At 36.3% G+C, this 17,028-nt stretch overlaps 1 protein-coding gene across 2 annotated transcripts in view; it reads left to right on the top strand.

Annotated features, from left to right (window-relative positions):
• LAMA2 (laminin subunit alpha 2) overlaps positions 1–17,028 on the top strand; it is a 335,231-nt gene that overhangs the window by 266,363 nt on the left and 51,840 nt on the right. For both annotated transcript variants that reach the window (XM_077782208.1, XM_077782207.1), the window contains 5 exons: positions 736–946; positions 2,406–2,522; positions 3,673–3,836; positions 7,196–7,334; positions 12,889–12,991. In XM_077782208.1, the coding sequence (XP_077638334.1) occupies positions 736–946; positions 2,406–2,522; positions 3,673–3,836; positions 7,196–7,334; positions 12,889–12,991 (734 nt within the window). The remainder of the gene's footprint in view (positions 1–735; positions 947–2,405; positions 2,523–3,672; positions 3,837–7,195; positions 7,335–12,888; positions 12,992–17,028) is intronic.

The following is a 17,028-nucleotide window of genomic DNA, read 5'->3' as shown; positions in this document are numbered from 1 at the left end:
TTTTTTTTTTTTTTTTTTTTTTTTTTTTTTTTTTTTGGTTTCCCCTTGCCCTTGACATATCATTGTATTAACACAGTGGTGTTGCCTTGGGTGAAACTGATTTGAGGCAGGCAGATGACAGTTCTCCAGTCCCTTAAAACAGCAAAATCCATTAAAAATATTCCAAGGTGTATTTTAGATAAGCAAAATTTTTTGACTACTGGAAGTCATAAATCCAAGAATCTAGGTTTAGGTTTTTTTATTTCACCAGAAAGCATTTATGATTTTAACTGTCTAGTCTAAAGCAGTTGTCTGCTTCTAGACAGCTTGAAATTGGTCATATCTACAAATCCTCCTCCGTTCAAGGTAGGAAACTACTTTGTGAGTGAAGGAAGTCTTAGACAAGTTGAAATGTTTCAGAAAACCTCAGTTTGCCAGTCAGATCTCAAGAATGGAAATTAACCAAAAAAATTTTAAAAATATAGTCTTCAATGGAGAATATTTGAATATATTCTGTTTCATAAGTAGGACCTTAGTGGAATTTAAAAATCTCTTTCAAGAAAGGGCTTAAGAACAGCTGTTCTTGCACTTTATTAAGCATGTGTCATCTTGAAAATTACTTTGAGACTTAATTTAATTTAATTTTCTTTGAGACTAATTTTTTTTTTATTTCATTTGCATATTATTGAGACTATTCAGACTATTTGGTGTAGGGAATATAAACTCAGTGTCTTCAATGGTGGTAATGTATTTCAGGAGTGCAGAAGATCTTTTGGACAAGGTGAAGAAATTATTTGGTGAGCCCAGTGAGAAAAATGAGGATCTCAAAAATGAGGTCCGGGACAAGCTAGCAAGCTACCACAGCAAAGTTGCTGATGCTCAAGATCTGCTAAAAGAAGCTGCAAGTAAAATTTGGGAGGCCAATCATTTATCTGCAGTCAACCAAAAAAATATGACCATGCTAGAGGTGAGTGCTCACAAGTTTTATCCTCAATTACTTTGATTCTGATTAAAGATGGAACCTTTGCATGATGGAATATTGAAACAAAAATATAAGCAAAAAAAAAAAAAAAACTATGATAAAAATATAATCATATCTAGTGTAATTTAAAGGGAACATGTTTCTCAGAATGAGGAAGTGCACTGGCTTTTAAAAGGAGAATTACTCACCTGCTTTATTGAAATAATACCATCTGCTTTGTGGAAGGTGCACTGGATTTATTATTCTGTGGGAAATTAAATTCATCCCAGTATAAATAGTCATGTAAAATTCAAAGCATGTGCTCAATATTTAAATAGGATTTCTGCTAAAATCTTTGCTGTCGTATATTTGCTTCTAGAAAACTTACACTTTCATCTCCCTCTCCAACCCCTGGGAAGAAGACTGAAGGGGGTGTGTGGATATTACAGAGTAATAAATCAAACTCTATCCTTGGTAGTTAGCAGCTGTTATAAATTATCTCACTCATAGAAAAGGGGTCTGCTTGTGATTTAATTTAAATTGCAGAGACTTAAAGAGCATATTATACTGTACATTAACAAGCATTTAACCAAGACATAAAGAGCAGAGTCAACCTAATGAAGACAAATGTTTCAGCTCTGTATCTCGGTGAGCTTTCACCTCAAGTACAATATGAGGTTAGAGTTCTGAGACCTCCATTCTCAGCAGAGAACGGTGCTCTTCTTTGAGTTAAGGAAATGCAGTGTTCTGATGAATTTAGGTGATCTCTGTTCTGTGTATTTTCTTCCCAAAAGTTGATGAATAAAGGTTGGAAAAATTGCCTGCTATTTCAATTTAAAAAATATTCTCTGCATCACTGTAGCAGAGTGCCTTTCCAGCAGTCCTGCCCACAAGGCAGCCATGGCCTCCTATCAAACTAATCAATGGATCTTGCACAGGAAATTGCTAATTCCTTATTCAGAAGTCCATTCTTACCACACAATATGCAGTAGTTTTACTAGTTGGAAAGCCAGAAATCTGTAGCTTACTCCAAATCTTTTATTTTGCATTCAGCAGTTGATGAAGTACCAGTGGATGGAAGTAGGAAAGCAGCAGAATATTTTTATAATTTTTTTCTTCATTGCCAGCGGTGATTTACAACATGAGGAACTTAAACATCTGGCTAATTATTAGGTCTTATAATTTTGTGTTCATTTTGCAATAGTGCTTCAGCCAATTACCTCTGCTAGAAAGCCACAAAAACCCTGCCCTGTGGGAGGACAATACCCAGCTGGGAATAGGAGGACAAAGGAAAGACACCTTACATGTGCTTTATGGCTGTCACTTTCTCAGCTCTGAGAGCTCAGAGAGTTGCAGAAGAGGCCTTGTGGCATGATGACAAAATGCAGTCTTATACTGAGATGCTGGCATTTGAACTGTTCTGGTAAACAGCTCTTCTTTTTCTTTGTGTGAACTCATCCTATAGAAAAGGAAGCAAGTTGTAGAAGATGGCAGACAAGATGTTGAAAAGACACTTCAGGAAGGGAATGATGTCCTTAATGAAGCTGATGAACTTGCAAATGACATCAGCATAGCTGTAGAGGTGAGTATTTTATCATCCTTACCAGAGAATTAGTACAACAAAACATCATTATGGAAGCAAAATAGATAAATAAAGTAAAACCTATTTTTTCATTGTATTTATCTATATTGAAATATTTTGCATGGGATAATTATTTTTTCCATTGCTGTATAACAGAAAAGCTAGTCTGGTGTATAAAAATTAATAATTTGGAGTTTCAAATGATTCATTGGATTACATGTGAGCTAGCTCATAATGTTTTAGGGACACTGCCATTTATAAATGTGGTATTCTGATTGTGGTACTAACTTTATCTTGAGAATTACAGATGCAGCAGATCCATTCACAGTCTCACTGCAACTCTGTAATCTAGGTATAGACTTATCTGCACAAAAACTGTGTATATATCAGAAGGAAACTTCAGAAATAATTTGTTGCCTGTGGCCACAATTTTAAGTCTAGACAGAATCATGGAGAGGATTGAACTCTCATTTTACATAATATTTTTGAAAATTCTACCTTAGAAGTTATATCAACAGAGCTTGCGATCAGTGTCATAACTACAAAAAAAAAAAAAAAAAAGTATCTTGAAGTATCATTGGTTCTGAAGAAATTTCCAGCATGCATTGCAGCTTGCCATAATAAATTGAAAAATGCTCTTTGGAGAAATGGAAAAGGAGATACAGTGAGGCAACTTTTTGGAACAGGAATGGCAAGTCTTCAAAAAGCATGGTTCTTACTGAGAAGCTTTAACAAGCAAAAAGACATTATAGCCACTCAAAGGATCCTGAAACATGAAACTTCTGCCACTTATTAGTAATCACTGTGGAACAGAGAAACAATTTCATATAGCTATACATGCATCTACGTTTAGGAAACAAATCCAAATTAGAGTATATAAGCTTTTAAACTGTACAATTCCTTAATTTTAAAAGAAAAGCTTCTACTAAGCTCAAGAGAGACAAGTAGCTCTTGGAATATTGTTTATCTCCTTTCTGCTTTCCAGTCTAGCCATTCCTGTTTCTCTTTCTATACTAGTTCCCTGAAATTTTAATGCATGGGTAAGTTGAGATAATAGCCCACAAGGAAAGAAGAAACACCTGTATATATAGATAAGGCTACAGAATTCTTGCAATCAGAAATTCAAAAGCTTTTGTTTTGCCATTTTCAGTATGTAGAAGGTGTTGCAAATGAGATTCAGCCAATGTCTGATCAGCTGAAAGATAAAATAGATGACTTATCACAAGAAATTCGTGACAGGATGCTTCCAGAAAAGGTGTTGCAAGCTGAGAACCATGCAGGCCAGCTGAATGAATCATCTGCAGTGCTGGATGGGTAAGGCAGATATTCACTGGTAATGCTAAAATAATGAAGAAAAATTGCTTCACAGAACTTGAAGGGCATTCTTCTTCTTTGACATCTGTCACTGGGGGTGTACAAATAACCAGTGATGTGTACAACTACTGAGTTAGTCAATTTATGTATCTCTTGTAAACAGTTGCCTACATCTTGTGATTCTTACAGGCTGCATGGACAGCAAACAGTGCCCTCAGATGCACTGATAACACAGTTTAACTTATCATATGCTTACTGCTATGTTGTGAAAAAAAATAGAAATTCTTCTTAAAGAGCTCACTACATGTTTCCATGTGCATTTGTTAAAAACAAGTAGTGTTTTCCTTTTTAAGATGAATATTTTGGTAGGAGACAACTATTGTGATACTAAATTGTTTACTGTCAGAAGTCCCCCTTAGTGATGGACAGTAATTACTCTACCAGTTTCAAAACTCCCTCCCAAGAAAGTTGGACCAAAATGCTTAAACCCAAGAACAGAAACTTCAGTTTCTGTTTACCGCTATAATAGTCCTAAATATGAGAATTGCAATGCCCTTCATTTATTTGACCACAGCTCTTTCAAAAGAATGATACTATATAACTCATCATGAAAACAGTTTCCTGGAAAGAAGATAAAACAAGGGTTTGTTGGCTTTTTGGAATTTTTGGGGAAAAAGAGAGGGGTGTCTTTTGTTTTACTGCATTCTGTGCAGTTAAGAAAGCAAGCCATAAATAGCAAATGCAATTTACAATAGTAATACTCAGAAATTGACCATGGATATTATGCCTGTTGGACCTGTTCCCAGCATAGCTTCAGAGTTTCATTATTTTATAGAAGCACTGCATGAAAAAAAATGGTTTTTTAAACATCAACAATCTGCTACTTTTTGCTGCTTAGATTTACCTGAAGACTTGCATATCGCAAAGACTTGTGAGCAGATGCTTAACACAATTTTTTTCTTACCAGCATCTGTAATTTTGAGGAAAATACAGGAAATTAGCTGTGATATTTGCAAAATTACTGGCTTCATTTACAGTGTCGTTACACTACTCTAGACACCCAATGTAATACATGCTTTAAGGTATGTGTAAAATAATGATAGCTATGGTTTCCTAGGTAAAAATGAATTTGAAAATGAGTGACTTTAGTGTCACACCCAACCACGCATAAATATCTGAATGCATGGAAGGTTGTCATGAAGGCACTAAGAGAGAAAATGTAAGCAAAAAAGATAGTGCCTCCTAGTCAGATGTAGGCAAGACAGGCTTTGAGATATAAATTTTTACTATTCAAAAGAGACCTTTTTATGGGTGTTTGTACATGCTTCTGTCTTAATGTAGGTGACAGCTTGGCCTTTAAGGAGCTTAGGGTAGTGTTTAAATGTTTTAACAGCACCATGCATACCTATGTCAGATCCAGATATCAACATCAGTTTCTCAAAAAAGACAATAAACTCTACAGAATCAAGGACATTAAAAATTATGTCTAAAAGCAGAGTGTTCAAAGTATAAATTTCTGATGTGGTCAGATAATATATATTTTCAAAGGACAAAGAAATAGCATGGTCCTGTGTAATCAGGATAAAGCTGTTTACTCCATGCACTGACAATAAATAGTTGTACTTTACAGCCATATACAGTCTCTATCAGTTTGAGGAATTAAAAAGTGCATCTATCTTCACAACTGGAACTTGAGTGTCTGTCAGACAGTACTGAATTTGGTATAGATTGCTGTTTCTTCTTACAGGAGAAATAGAGGGAGAGCCCTGCCTCTCCAGTCACCCTCTAAGGATTCAAATAATATATTGATTGACAATGAGGATGTTCTCTTGAGTGTTAGAACATGGGACCATTCATGAACTTAACCTAGAAAAAAAAATGTTATTTCTGCTGTGTACAAGGAAGCATTAGTGCAGGCTTCTCCCTTATGGCTAATTGCCTGCTCATGAGCAAACACCATTGATATTTGGCAAATTCAGTTTAGGTTTTTCCTAACCAGAAGGGATTTGAGCCATGTTTTTAAGTAGTTCTTGAGCTACTTGCTAAGCAGCTATTCTGGGCTCCATATTTGTCTAACAGGGCATCACAGAATCTTAGAGCAGCCTAGTGAGCTCCAGCCATAGTTGAGGAAAGGGATACACTTTTCCAAGGGTGATGCAGAGGCAGCTCACTCATGCAATTTCTGCAGTAACCTAAAGAGAATCTCTCTCCTTCATGTTGATTCCAGGTTCTACACCTTCTGTCCGCTTTGTCTTCTCTGTGGCATTTTGTAGAAATCAATAAGTAATTGATGCGAGGATCAGAGCCCAGCTATCACAGTTCTCCAGAGAACATACTGGGATGAATTTTCCTTTCTTCCACACACACTTTCTCAATTAATAGTTTAAACAAGCTGGAACAGGTCCAACAGGAGTAGTCTCTATCTCTGTCATATTGCCATATACCTGTATGGCTAGAGAATTTCCCAGAGAGACAAAAATACAACTTCCGATCCATTCTTATCCAGTTCAAGAAGGGATTTTAGCCCATTTACACTTTATTCAGTAAAATCAACATAGGCATTGGTCATAATGACTACTGAGATATTTGTCTTCAAATTCATTCTGTAGGTGCAGCAATTCTTTGTAGAAAATGTTTTAATACATCATACAGAGAGAGTGCAAGAAATGTTATTTCCCCAGCCTGCTGACTAGAAATTCCTGTAGGAAGGAGACTAGCTGAATGCTGTCTCTGCACCAGCAAATACTAACTGTATTTAATCTATTTATAGCTATCACAATGAAGTATTTCACGTAAATTGAACATCACATTCAATATGAACCATTACTACCTATGTTTTTAATTTTGGTCAGCAAAATTAACATTTGGGATTTGGTTTAGACTGTGAGATCTCCTTCAAGACAAACAATTCTGTGTTTGACAGCCAGACCAAAAAATAAATTTTTCAGAGATTCTACTTTAAAACATGTCTGTGATGATCCTTCATGTTCATATAGTGCAGGTTTCCTCAAGTTGCCTGGCTCACCACATAGCCTAAAAACGCACATGATGAATATGTTACTTGTATTAGAGCATTAAGCACAGTGCTATCTTTTCTCAGTGACTGATCTATTTTTATCTCACAGAGCTTCCTCTTTTAGCAAACATTGTTCTTTATGTCTTTCTGCCCAGATGAAATATGAATTCCATTAAACACATGATGCCAGATCTCCTGAAATCTCAAATGTAGCATTGCTCTCTAAACACCTTAGAAACAGCCTTAGAAATACAGGCTGTTGTGTTTCAAAATGTAGGATGCTCTGTTCTGTTGAGCTCTGGCAGCAGGTTTAATGGTGTGTTTACTTTCCTCATCCCAACAGAATCCTTACTGAAGCAAAAAACCTCTCTTTCAATGCCACACGTGCTTTCAATGCTTATACTAACATCAAGGATTACACAGATGAAGCTGAAAGAGTTGCCAAGGAAGCCAAGGCTCTTGCAAATGAAGCTATGCAAGAGGTAAGGAAAAAAGAGTAAATCGAGAAGAAAGTTTAGATTTTTTTGTGGAATGTGCTACATCTGATCTCAGATTCATGTTTTACCATCTTAAAACTTTATGTGAGGACCTTTGCCATCAAACATTCTTGTTTTTGTGATCAGAAAGCTATGTCTCTGTCAGAGCTATGTGTACTTTCAGACAGTCCCTATTTGTTCCTAACTCATCATCCTTGCTTTTCTTCCCCATTTTATTTACTTCTTCTCCATTTTATTTACTATCCTTCCTCCTTCTGTCTTCCACCTTTTGGTCCCTGTGTATGGCTCAAGCCAACAGCTTTGAGTCAGGAGTACAGGCCATTTGATATTCAGAAGTTCTAGTTTAGATGCAGGTAATACATTCATTAAATATAAAGAACTCCATACCTTAATTAACTCTTCAACTTCGTTCCCTGAAAATGCTTGGAGACACTTCCCTGCACATCAGATTAACTGCATGCACCTGGCCAGAATTCTAGAAACAGAGACTTGTAGGAGGGTAGTGGAACTTTTATTCACTTTGTGACTTCTGCCAGTTTTTGCAGAGAAATATTATTCTCAGTATGAGGTAGCACATGTAAATTTCCAGAGAAAATGAAGAGAACTTTTAAAAATAGGATTGTAAGGTAAGGTCAGCTCTCCACTCTGGGTCACAATGAGGATCTTGGCTCCTTGATGCATATACTGTGAGCAGAAAACATTAACATAAAATTATCTTTTAGGTCAGATATCAAAGGAGTTAATGGTTAATTTGTGGGAATCAGTCAGAGACCAACAGACATGCACTTCACATGCTTACAGAAATGTGCAGCAGTGACAGCTTAATATGAGATTGCCAGAACTTACTTTTGATACAAAACATGTAGATGAGCAGAAACAACTTGTAGTTACAGCACTTGTACATGAATAAAGGTAGCTTACAGAGAGCTACTTCAGTCAAATGGATTGTGAGAATAGCAAAATCAATCACGTGCTGTGAAGGTCTGTTCTCTATTCATCAGAGGGATAAAGAGCACAAAAAAAAAAAGAGGCCACTGCACAAAAAATTTTATTTTTATAGGCTGTTTACATTTTTAGTGGTTTTTTCAAATAACACTAACTACTATATTTCTCTCTTGATGAAGAAAATTCACCTCACATACTAGTATGTGCTAGTTCTCCCTAAATAGTTCTTTGTTTCAGCAGAATGCCTAATTACACCACAGAAGTAAATAAGGGCCAGGCCCTTTTAGTATTTTCCTTCTCATTAAGATTTAATATGTGCTGTCTTTTTCTCCTTTGATGACTTGGAATGAGGGAGACAGGCATCTGTTTCAGGGATTGAAAAGGGGGAAAGTAGGACACATAGAGCAATAAAGAAACAAAGGTAGAAATTACAGGATGGTGACAGAAGTGAATATATCACTGGACGACTATAGCATAGAGAGAAAGGGGGTTGATAATTTAAGTGATAGAGGTCAACATGGACAACATGGTGTAAGTAGAAGCAAGTGAGTAGCAAGGAAAGAGACGAAAATATTAAAGGTGATGTTTTCAGCATCTCCTTTGCATGTATTCATTAGAAGGAGCTTGGTTTTCTTATAAGCAGTATATGTGAAATGGGGATGTAGTTGATAAAGAAGAAAACTGAGGCAGCTGATGCCTTTTAAATGTAATTGACTTGATATAGAGGTCATTGGTGGCTTGCCATGAAATTGCTGCAGAGCAATAGATTTAGCTGTTATTTTTTAAATGATCATTTCAGGGTTTTGAGGCAGATTTTAAAAATATGTCAGTTGTAAACTACAGTCATAACTTCTTTATTCTATTTCCTTGTTTGTATTTAAAGAGCATTGAATGTTTGCTCAGGCTAGGTGAGGAATTTAACTGCTAACCAGTTAAATCAGGGTCCCACTTTCTGGAGGTTCCGAGGAGCTTTTAACTGAGCTTCAGCACAAGACCAGGAATGTACCCTCAGTCAGGACTAGGTCTGGAGCACAATGGCTCAAAAAATCTCCTAGAAGGCAGTATTGGTGAATTTGCTCCTAGAAGGCAGCATAATCACCTAGAAACTGTGTTGCAAACTTTTTGAAAAGTTGCTCTGGGGACCCTGTGACATGATGGAGATTATGTCTTTCCCCTCCTTTTGAAAGATGGAGCCATGTTCTCTTCTCTATGAGAGCTGTTGTGGATGTCTGTCTTCTGTAAAAGACTCCAGGTTCCAGTGGTGAACATCTAATGGAGAGAAGTGCTGTAGCTCACTATGCATCTCTGATCTTCACCTTTCATATTTGCAGGAAAAATGTTGGGGCAGAGGGACAAAGGTTTCCCAACAGCAATGAGCTGGTGTTTGAACCAGAGACAGTAGGGACAGGTTTTGGGTTTAGGTTCTATCCTGTACATCACTGGATCAAATTATTTACAAGAACCTTAGTGATATCTCAAGGGTTTTTTGGGTTTTGGTTTGTAATGGGAAAAAGACTTAATTTTCAAATTAATCTGATGTTGTTAAAGCATGAATGAAAAGATGCTCAAAATCCATCGTGATTACAGAATGCCTGATAAATTACTGGAAAAAATGTATTAAAAATATGACAGAAAAATTCCTCCTGAGGTTTTTATGATGGATTTGCTCTCCCCTTTGAAATCAAAATAAATTCATCAGAAATGAGAAATCTTTAGCATTCAGTCTGTTTCAGCATTCCATTACTTAGGTAGTAACTGATAGGAGTTAGGTTAACATATTCTGGTCATATGTCATTGATCAGAATAATAGTTGTACACTATATATTAAAAAAGTGGATTAGTCTTTGGCTTTTTAGGCTGGGGACTGTAGGAAGCACAGGGGACACATTGAGTGTTTAGGGTCCTGCTTTCTTCTTTGATTTTGACTTTCTTTGTAGGTGGTACCCCAGCAGTTCTGTTGATGTCTGAATTTCCAGCATAAAGCTGCCTCAACATCCTTGTGAGGATGCCCTGAGGTGCAAATAATTTTTGATATCCATCTTCAGGACTGGTAGAAATAGTAGCCCTATCTCTTGCATAAGAGAAAACTTCACAATGTAAGTGTGTGTGAAAAGAAAAAAAAATAAGAACAAGGCAGAACTATTTTTCAATTATTTGAATTAGCACTGAGGCTAAAACCTTGTACCTGTATAAGTGATCCTCAACACCACCCCAGTGTGTTTATGCCTCTAAACCATGACTGAGACTGGGTACATAACATGGTCCCACTTCTGCCAGAAGACAAAGCAGAGATTCAAACTGCACAGGCTTTGCATGGGGAGGACAGAGGCCATGAAGAAAGGCACAGGGAGAGGAAGACACTAACTGCAGATTATTGATATTTTGGAAGAGACAGAATTAGAACAAATTATATTCTAGAGACACTGCAATTTTCAAATTTATTTTGAATCATAATCTTATTTTTCCTTTTTTCCCCTTTTTTATGTTTTTTTTAACAGGGTTTGTCCTAATTTAGAAAACAATGCCAAAGTCTGTTGGCTGTAAATCCTTTTCAATTATAAAGTGGTTCACCATGACCCATGCTTGCCACAAGCATACAGACTCACCTTACACAAAGTTGTAAAATGTCTGGGTTTTAATTACTGACTTCTTCATAACTTGTCATCTCATGAGCCACATGAAAAACTAGTAAAAAATTACTATCAGATTTCCTATCAGATATCTTAATTAATTGTCATTTTCAAGATTGTTTTTAAAAAATATAATTTAAGGCTTTTAATAAGTACAAGTTTATTTCACTCTGAAAGGGCTCTTCTGGTAGTAACTTTATGCTGAAATCTGTTTCTGGCTAATTGTCAACGCTTGCCCAATTACTGTCCCTGATTTGATGAACTTCTTGGTATTGCATTGTAAATCTGGCCTTACAACTTCACTATAAGCTTCTCCAACAGCCAGTCAGCCCTGCCTAGTTATGTAGTAATAATAATAATAACAATAACAACAATCCTTATTTTTTAAGTCTGTAGTCACAGAGCTACTCTGGGTTCTGTTTCTAGTAAGAAAAGAAATTTTAAAGTATTATCTGATTTGACAGGTGCATCTGTCCCAAAATTTGGCCAAACATTCTTCCTTCTGGAGCAGTCTTTTGCTTCACTGGGTACTTTTGGTTTTTTGGGGGGTTTTTTTTCCTGTTTTTTTAAATATTTTTCTGTTACCAGTGCTGCTTGTTATTATGTAGTAGAGAAAAACTATAAGATATAAACTAATTTTTTTCATCTTTTGAATGTATATGTTTTTGTTGTTGAAAGGAATGTGTACACAGCTTAATATTTCAGGTGAGCTTAGAAAATGGCAGTGATGTGTGCCATAGTTCTTAAAATCACATAAAAGCTTATATTTACATCCCATCTAAATACAAGGAATTCTTTAATAGCTCCATCCCTGAGACACGGCAACATATATACCATGAGATACCCCATAACAAAAAGCTTGGTTCTGAATTTTGAAAGTATCCAAAACATTCACTAAGATTTTTAAAAGAAAGAGAAACGGCAAGTTCACTATATGTTCTGTACAGTGTTGTTGAAAAACATCAGAGCTTCAGCAATGCATGAAATGTCACTTCTGGGCTTGCTCATTATAAAAATAATGAATAGCAATAATAATTGTGTCATTTCATTGACACAAAGTTAATTTTTGAGTATATGTATCTGCCCTGGAAAATGAAAAGTAGCTGCTTCTTAATTGCATACCAGTTACAAGGCTATGACCCATGACTAATATAGAATGTTATCTGGCTGTCAGGAATATTCTCAAAAAATGTATTCAGTATGATGTGTGGCCTGAGTTCAGTCTTACAAACTGAACAGTAAGTGGTTCAGAACCTGGAGCATTTCCTACTGACTGAAATAACTAATCTAATTTAGAAAAATCATTCCATCTATTGATCAGTCTCTGCACTGAAGGTAGAGATGGATGCTTTTCAGGAGATCTTTAAGTAGTATGATATGATGAAGGATGGTTACTTAGTAATAATTTTTTTTCAGATTAACTTCCGTTTGCCCTTCTTTTAAAACTCTATTTCTTATTTCTTTACTCGCCTAGCAATCACAATTCTTTAATTTAACCACAGAGGAATCTCAGTTGACATTATTAGAGTCATCTGGCCTCTGTAGAGTTTCTGTAGCTGCAGTTAGAGAGAAATACTGTATTTCATGGTGTTCTGTCCATAGCTGGAAGGATAAATACATATTTAAGTGAAATATGTTTTGTTTGTTGGTTTTGGACAGTGTTGCTCTTAGAGTCAAATCTGTTTCTGTTTCTTTAAAACTGTAAGCATTGTATCTCTTTATTGAAGTAATCTCTCATATTCCAAAGGGGATCTGACATTCCATTAAAAAAATATTTCTTAGAAAATTTTAGATTTTTTAAATTTTGGTTCTCTTAGACTAATATTATGGCTATGGGATGTAATTCAGAGCCCACTGATGTGCACATAAAATGTAGCTGATTGTTCACTTAGATCATGATCACATGTCTTTTATGGACTCAGACTTTCCTACCTGTTTGACCCTTTGTTCTTCTCTGTCTACAGACATCTGGTCCTCAAGGATCACTGAAGGATGGCGCCAAGAGCTCTCTTAAGAAGAGCTTCAGGGTCCTTAACAGAGCCAAGATGTTAGAAAGTGATGTCAAAGGTATGTGCAGTATATGGCATTCAGCCCCACTAAACAGAGGGGAAAAAAACTGTTGTGAGACTGCTATGCTTCTGATATGAAGAATCCATATAGGAAAAAATTAGAATTCATTACCTGAAATTGGACAGTGTATCAATGAAGAAGATTCTCCTGTTTTGTGTCCAGACATAATACAGGAATTCCTGTCCCCTCTCTTTTTCTTGGATAAGAAGGCTGAGAAGGAGGGAATTTAGGTATTCTCTTGCTAACTACAAAAAGGGCAAGAAAAAGTGCACACAGTAAATATTCAAGGCTGAGTTTTAAATTTGTCACAGAGATGATGCATGAATCTTCCCCATCCTGCTAGCTTAGTTAAACTAAGAAACTAATAAGAAACTTGTTTCTTATTACAGTCAAGACAGATTTTCATAATAGATCCCTGTCTTCTATGTTTTTGTATACAAAATTCTCTTTTGCCTCCTGGGAGATACATTAAGAAGAACATACAGCATAAAGGAGGTGATCCATACACCTTAGTCATCTTTTGGCTATCATTGCACTTTTATTTAGTTTTGGCAGCTCTATGATTTCCAACTGCAGAACTAGTTAACAAGTAAACATGATGTTTAATAAGGTCATAAAGCATAATGTTTCATAAGGTCATTAAGTGCATTTCATCGTCATACACTGTTTGAAAGTGAAAACCGTGACTATTTTCTTGTAGCTGAACTGAGGGAAAGAAATGTGTCTGAGTTACTAGTAAATCTTGGGTGTATATTTAGGGTCTTCTTTATTGCAACTCTCTACTTCCAGATTCAGTAGAGATTTAGGGCTGGAAGAACATATTTCAGGAAATATGCTATAGAAAATCACAAGACTATTGAAAGAGGCCAATGTGCAATTTCAGTAGCATGGCTGAGGGGGGGAAAAAAAGATAGTGATTCTTTCTGGAATGCAAACTGCTGTAGCTGACCATGGCTAAGAGACGCTGAAATGGCTGTGCTGGCTCTCCCCAGCCACAGCACTCCAGTGAGCAGACTCAGCACCTCAGAGTGGAGTCCTGGAGTCCACAGCTCTCTGTACCCCCCAGGCATGTGTAGTGCAGTAAAGCACAGTGCCCTGTTTTCAAGGACAAATTAAGATGGTGCCTCTACTGTTCAATTTAACCCTGAAACAAGATATATTGCAACCATTACTGCTGAGAATTTTGAAAAAAGTTATTTTCCCATTGTACCAGTGAAAATTTAAGTTGATAATGGTTTCATAATTCAGAAGAAAATGTCCAAACAGCCTAAAGATTCATAAAGCAAACTTAATGCAAGCAGGCAGCAATGCTTAAAATGCACATATTAAATCTTTGTCTATGTTTTTGTCCCAAACTGAAGGGTAATGAGATGGAGCTTTTTTTAATGCTTCCCGATACATCTTGGAGTGCTTCATAAAGACAAACATTCTGAACTTGAACAGTATGCCTTTTTACATCTAGTAAAACATGTCCATGCTCCACAGCTAGACCCTTGGAGATCAGTTAACCTTGTGCCCAGAATGCAGATGTGTAAGAAAAAAATGCAATTACAGACTTGTATTCCCCACTCTGCTTTTGCACCAAAGTGGTGATATTATTAGTATTGTGAATAACATAGAACATAAGTTATTAGTATTATGAACATAATCCTTTCTGGATGTCTTGATTTTCCCATGAGAGAAATTGAGAGTTCAGTGTCAAACTAATAGGAAGATATTTCCTTAGAATCCTTATAAAGCCACCCTTTCAGAGTCTCAGCTGGAAGTGCAGTGTGGCTAATGGGTACTCTGTAAAGATCTCATAGACAGAACTAATCACTAGCTTAAAATTTCTCTGTCTGCACTACAGGAAGTACATTAGTTTAAGTAATGAAGACACATAAGCCACTCAACTAATATACCCTCCAAAAATTCAGCCTGGGCCATGATAGAGATGGGAGTGTTTTCTTCCTATATTATGACAGTCCCCTGATTTGTGGCCAATTACCTGAGTTATAAAATGGCTGTTAATCATGAAAATGTTTTATATTACCACCAAAGACTGCTGAAACAGTCCTTACAAAGCAGAGCTTGTGACAAAAGCTATTAAAATGGAGATTTAGTAATTTCTTTCTCTGTGGGGTTAGGAGTTAGAAAAAATAAACCTGATGTAAGAAGCAAAATCTGTATGTAGTACAGTGGCTATGAAGGAATTTTGAAATTTGGGCTACCAGTGTATAAATGCTGCTGATAAATGAAAAGTTAAAATAAGATACATAAACTCCTCTTCAGCTAGAGACGGCTGTCAGGTGGCTACTGAAATTCTGCTAACGTAATTTTTTTTGCTTAAGAATTGACAGCTTGAGGGGGATATCTTGTCAGACAACACGTGAATATTTTTAACTAAAACATTTTCCAGCTGATAGGCAGCATATCCAGCCGATAGATCCCTTGTTTGTGTATTCTCCTCTGTGTTGTCTTTCTGCTGATCTGGCATATTGCTTTCACCAGATTATGGCAGTCAGTGCTGAAGGTACTCCTTAAAAAGTTAAACTTGATTAGCTGCATTTCTCTAGTTACATCTCTTTCTCCTGTTTGTTCCTAATGCCAGTTTCTAAGTCTTGCTTGGTTTAGTAAAAAAAGAATCAGCTTGTGACCCATGTTCCTCTTTATAGGATGAGACTGTGGGGAGCAGGAATGCTAATTGGAAGAAGTAGCACAAAGATAACAGAAAAGGATGTATGTAACAGTCAGTTAATTTCTGTCAATAAAAACAGATGCATTTGTTGCTCCTTGGTGTATTTCCAACTTTAGTCTGGTTTTGGGATACATGAATTTGGTAGCATAGCCTTATTGATGTTTCCTTGGACAGTTTCATGAGGAAAAAACTGCATTTATCCGTACTGTCAAATGTTACCTGTTTCCACTATGTTCCTCTATATATTTGTTCCATCATGATGGTGGCACATCATCAGCAATTAACCAGCGTCACATATTTCTGTGATCTGCAGAGTCTTGTAAAACCGTGTATCTCTTGTAAATGACTCTCTATAAACAGTAACTAAATTCCTGAGTTCATCTTAAGATGAAATATATGTGCACAGCATTGTTTGTTTTCATTTGACTCCATTCATTCAGAGGAATAAGGGGTCATGCTTTATCCTGTAATGCTCTGTTTAATATAAACAGAAATTGAAAATCTTTGTTCATGTTAACCAAGCCAGCAAATGCAAAGGCCAATACATGCAAAGTCCTTCAGGTTCTCGGTTACTCTTTAGGGTTTAGTTTCAGCAATGCATGACTAGTTTTGCTGATTTGGACAACAAACAGTGCATTTATTGGCATCTTGTGCCATCTCTTTGCAGAGCTGATTAAGTAAAAACAGGATTGAGATAAATTTCTCATGATACTGCTCAACCTACACTTTAATGAGAGTTGACAGTGCCTGGCATCTTTCAGTGCAGACCTACTAACTAACCTCTTCCAAGTCAGATAGGTTCTGCAGTTTGGAAAAACTTAGATTGTAGCTACCTGCATTTTGACAAACCTCAGTAGTCAACTGGAGGATCTTAGGCCTTCAAATCAACAGCTTTTTTCATAAATGCTAATAATCAAAGCATGTAGAAAAGCTGACATGAAGTCAGTTCAGTTTGTGATTTATGCAAGAGATTAGTCCAGTGCTTAGTGAAGATGCCATCTGGATTACAAGATAAGAAACTACTTCAAAATAAAACTTAATATTTCTCTGAAAACAATTTCCTTGAAAAGTTGACACAGGACATAGTATCTCCCCACTTCTCATTGTGTAAGAGCATCCCTAGGAACACTTAATTATGGCTTTATTATTGTAACTAAAAAAAAACCCCACCCACAGTAAAACTGTAGTTGAGGAATTAAAAGAAAAAATATTAAACAGGTAGAGTCTCAATACTCAATTTCAGAACTTCTAGGGAAACTTCCGTTGTTAAATTCCATAAAAAACCAGTTTGCTGCTATGGTTACAAAGCTGAAAACAGAAATCTGGAAACGTGATTCTTCAGAAATATAATCAGGTG

This window comes from Lonchura striata, chromosome 3 (assembly GCF_046129695.1).
Source record: "Lonchura striata isolate bLonStr1 chromosome 3, bLonStr1.mat, whole genome shotgun sequence".
Classification (NCBI taxonomy): Eukaryota; Metazoa; Chordata; class Aves; order Passeriformes; family Estrildidae; genus Lonchura; species Lonchura striata.
The sequence above is the reverse complement of the archived record's forward strand: the minus strand, read 5'-3'. Positions and strand labels throughout refer to the sequence as shown.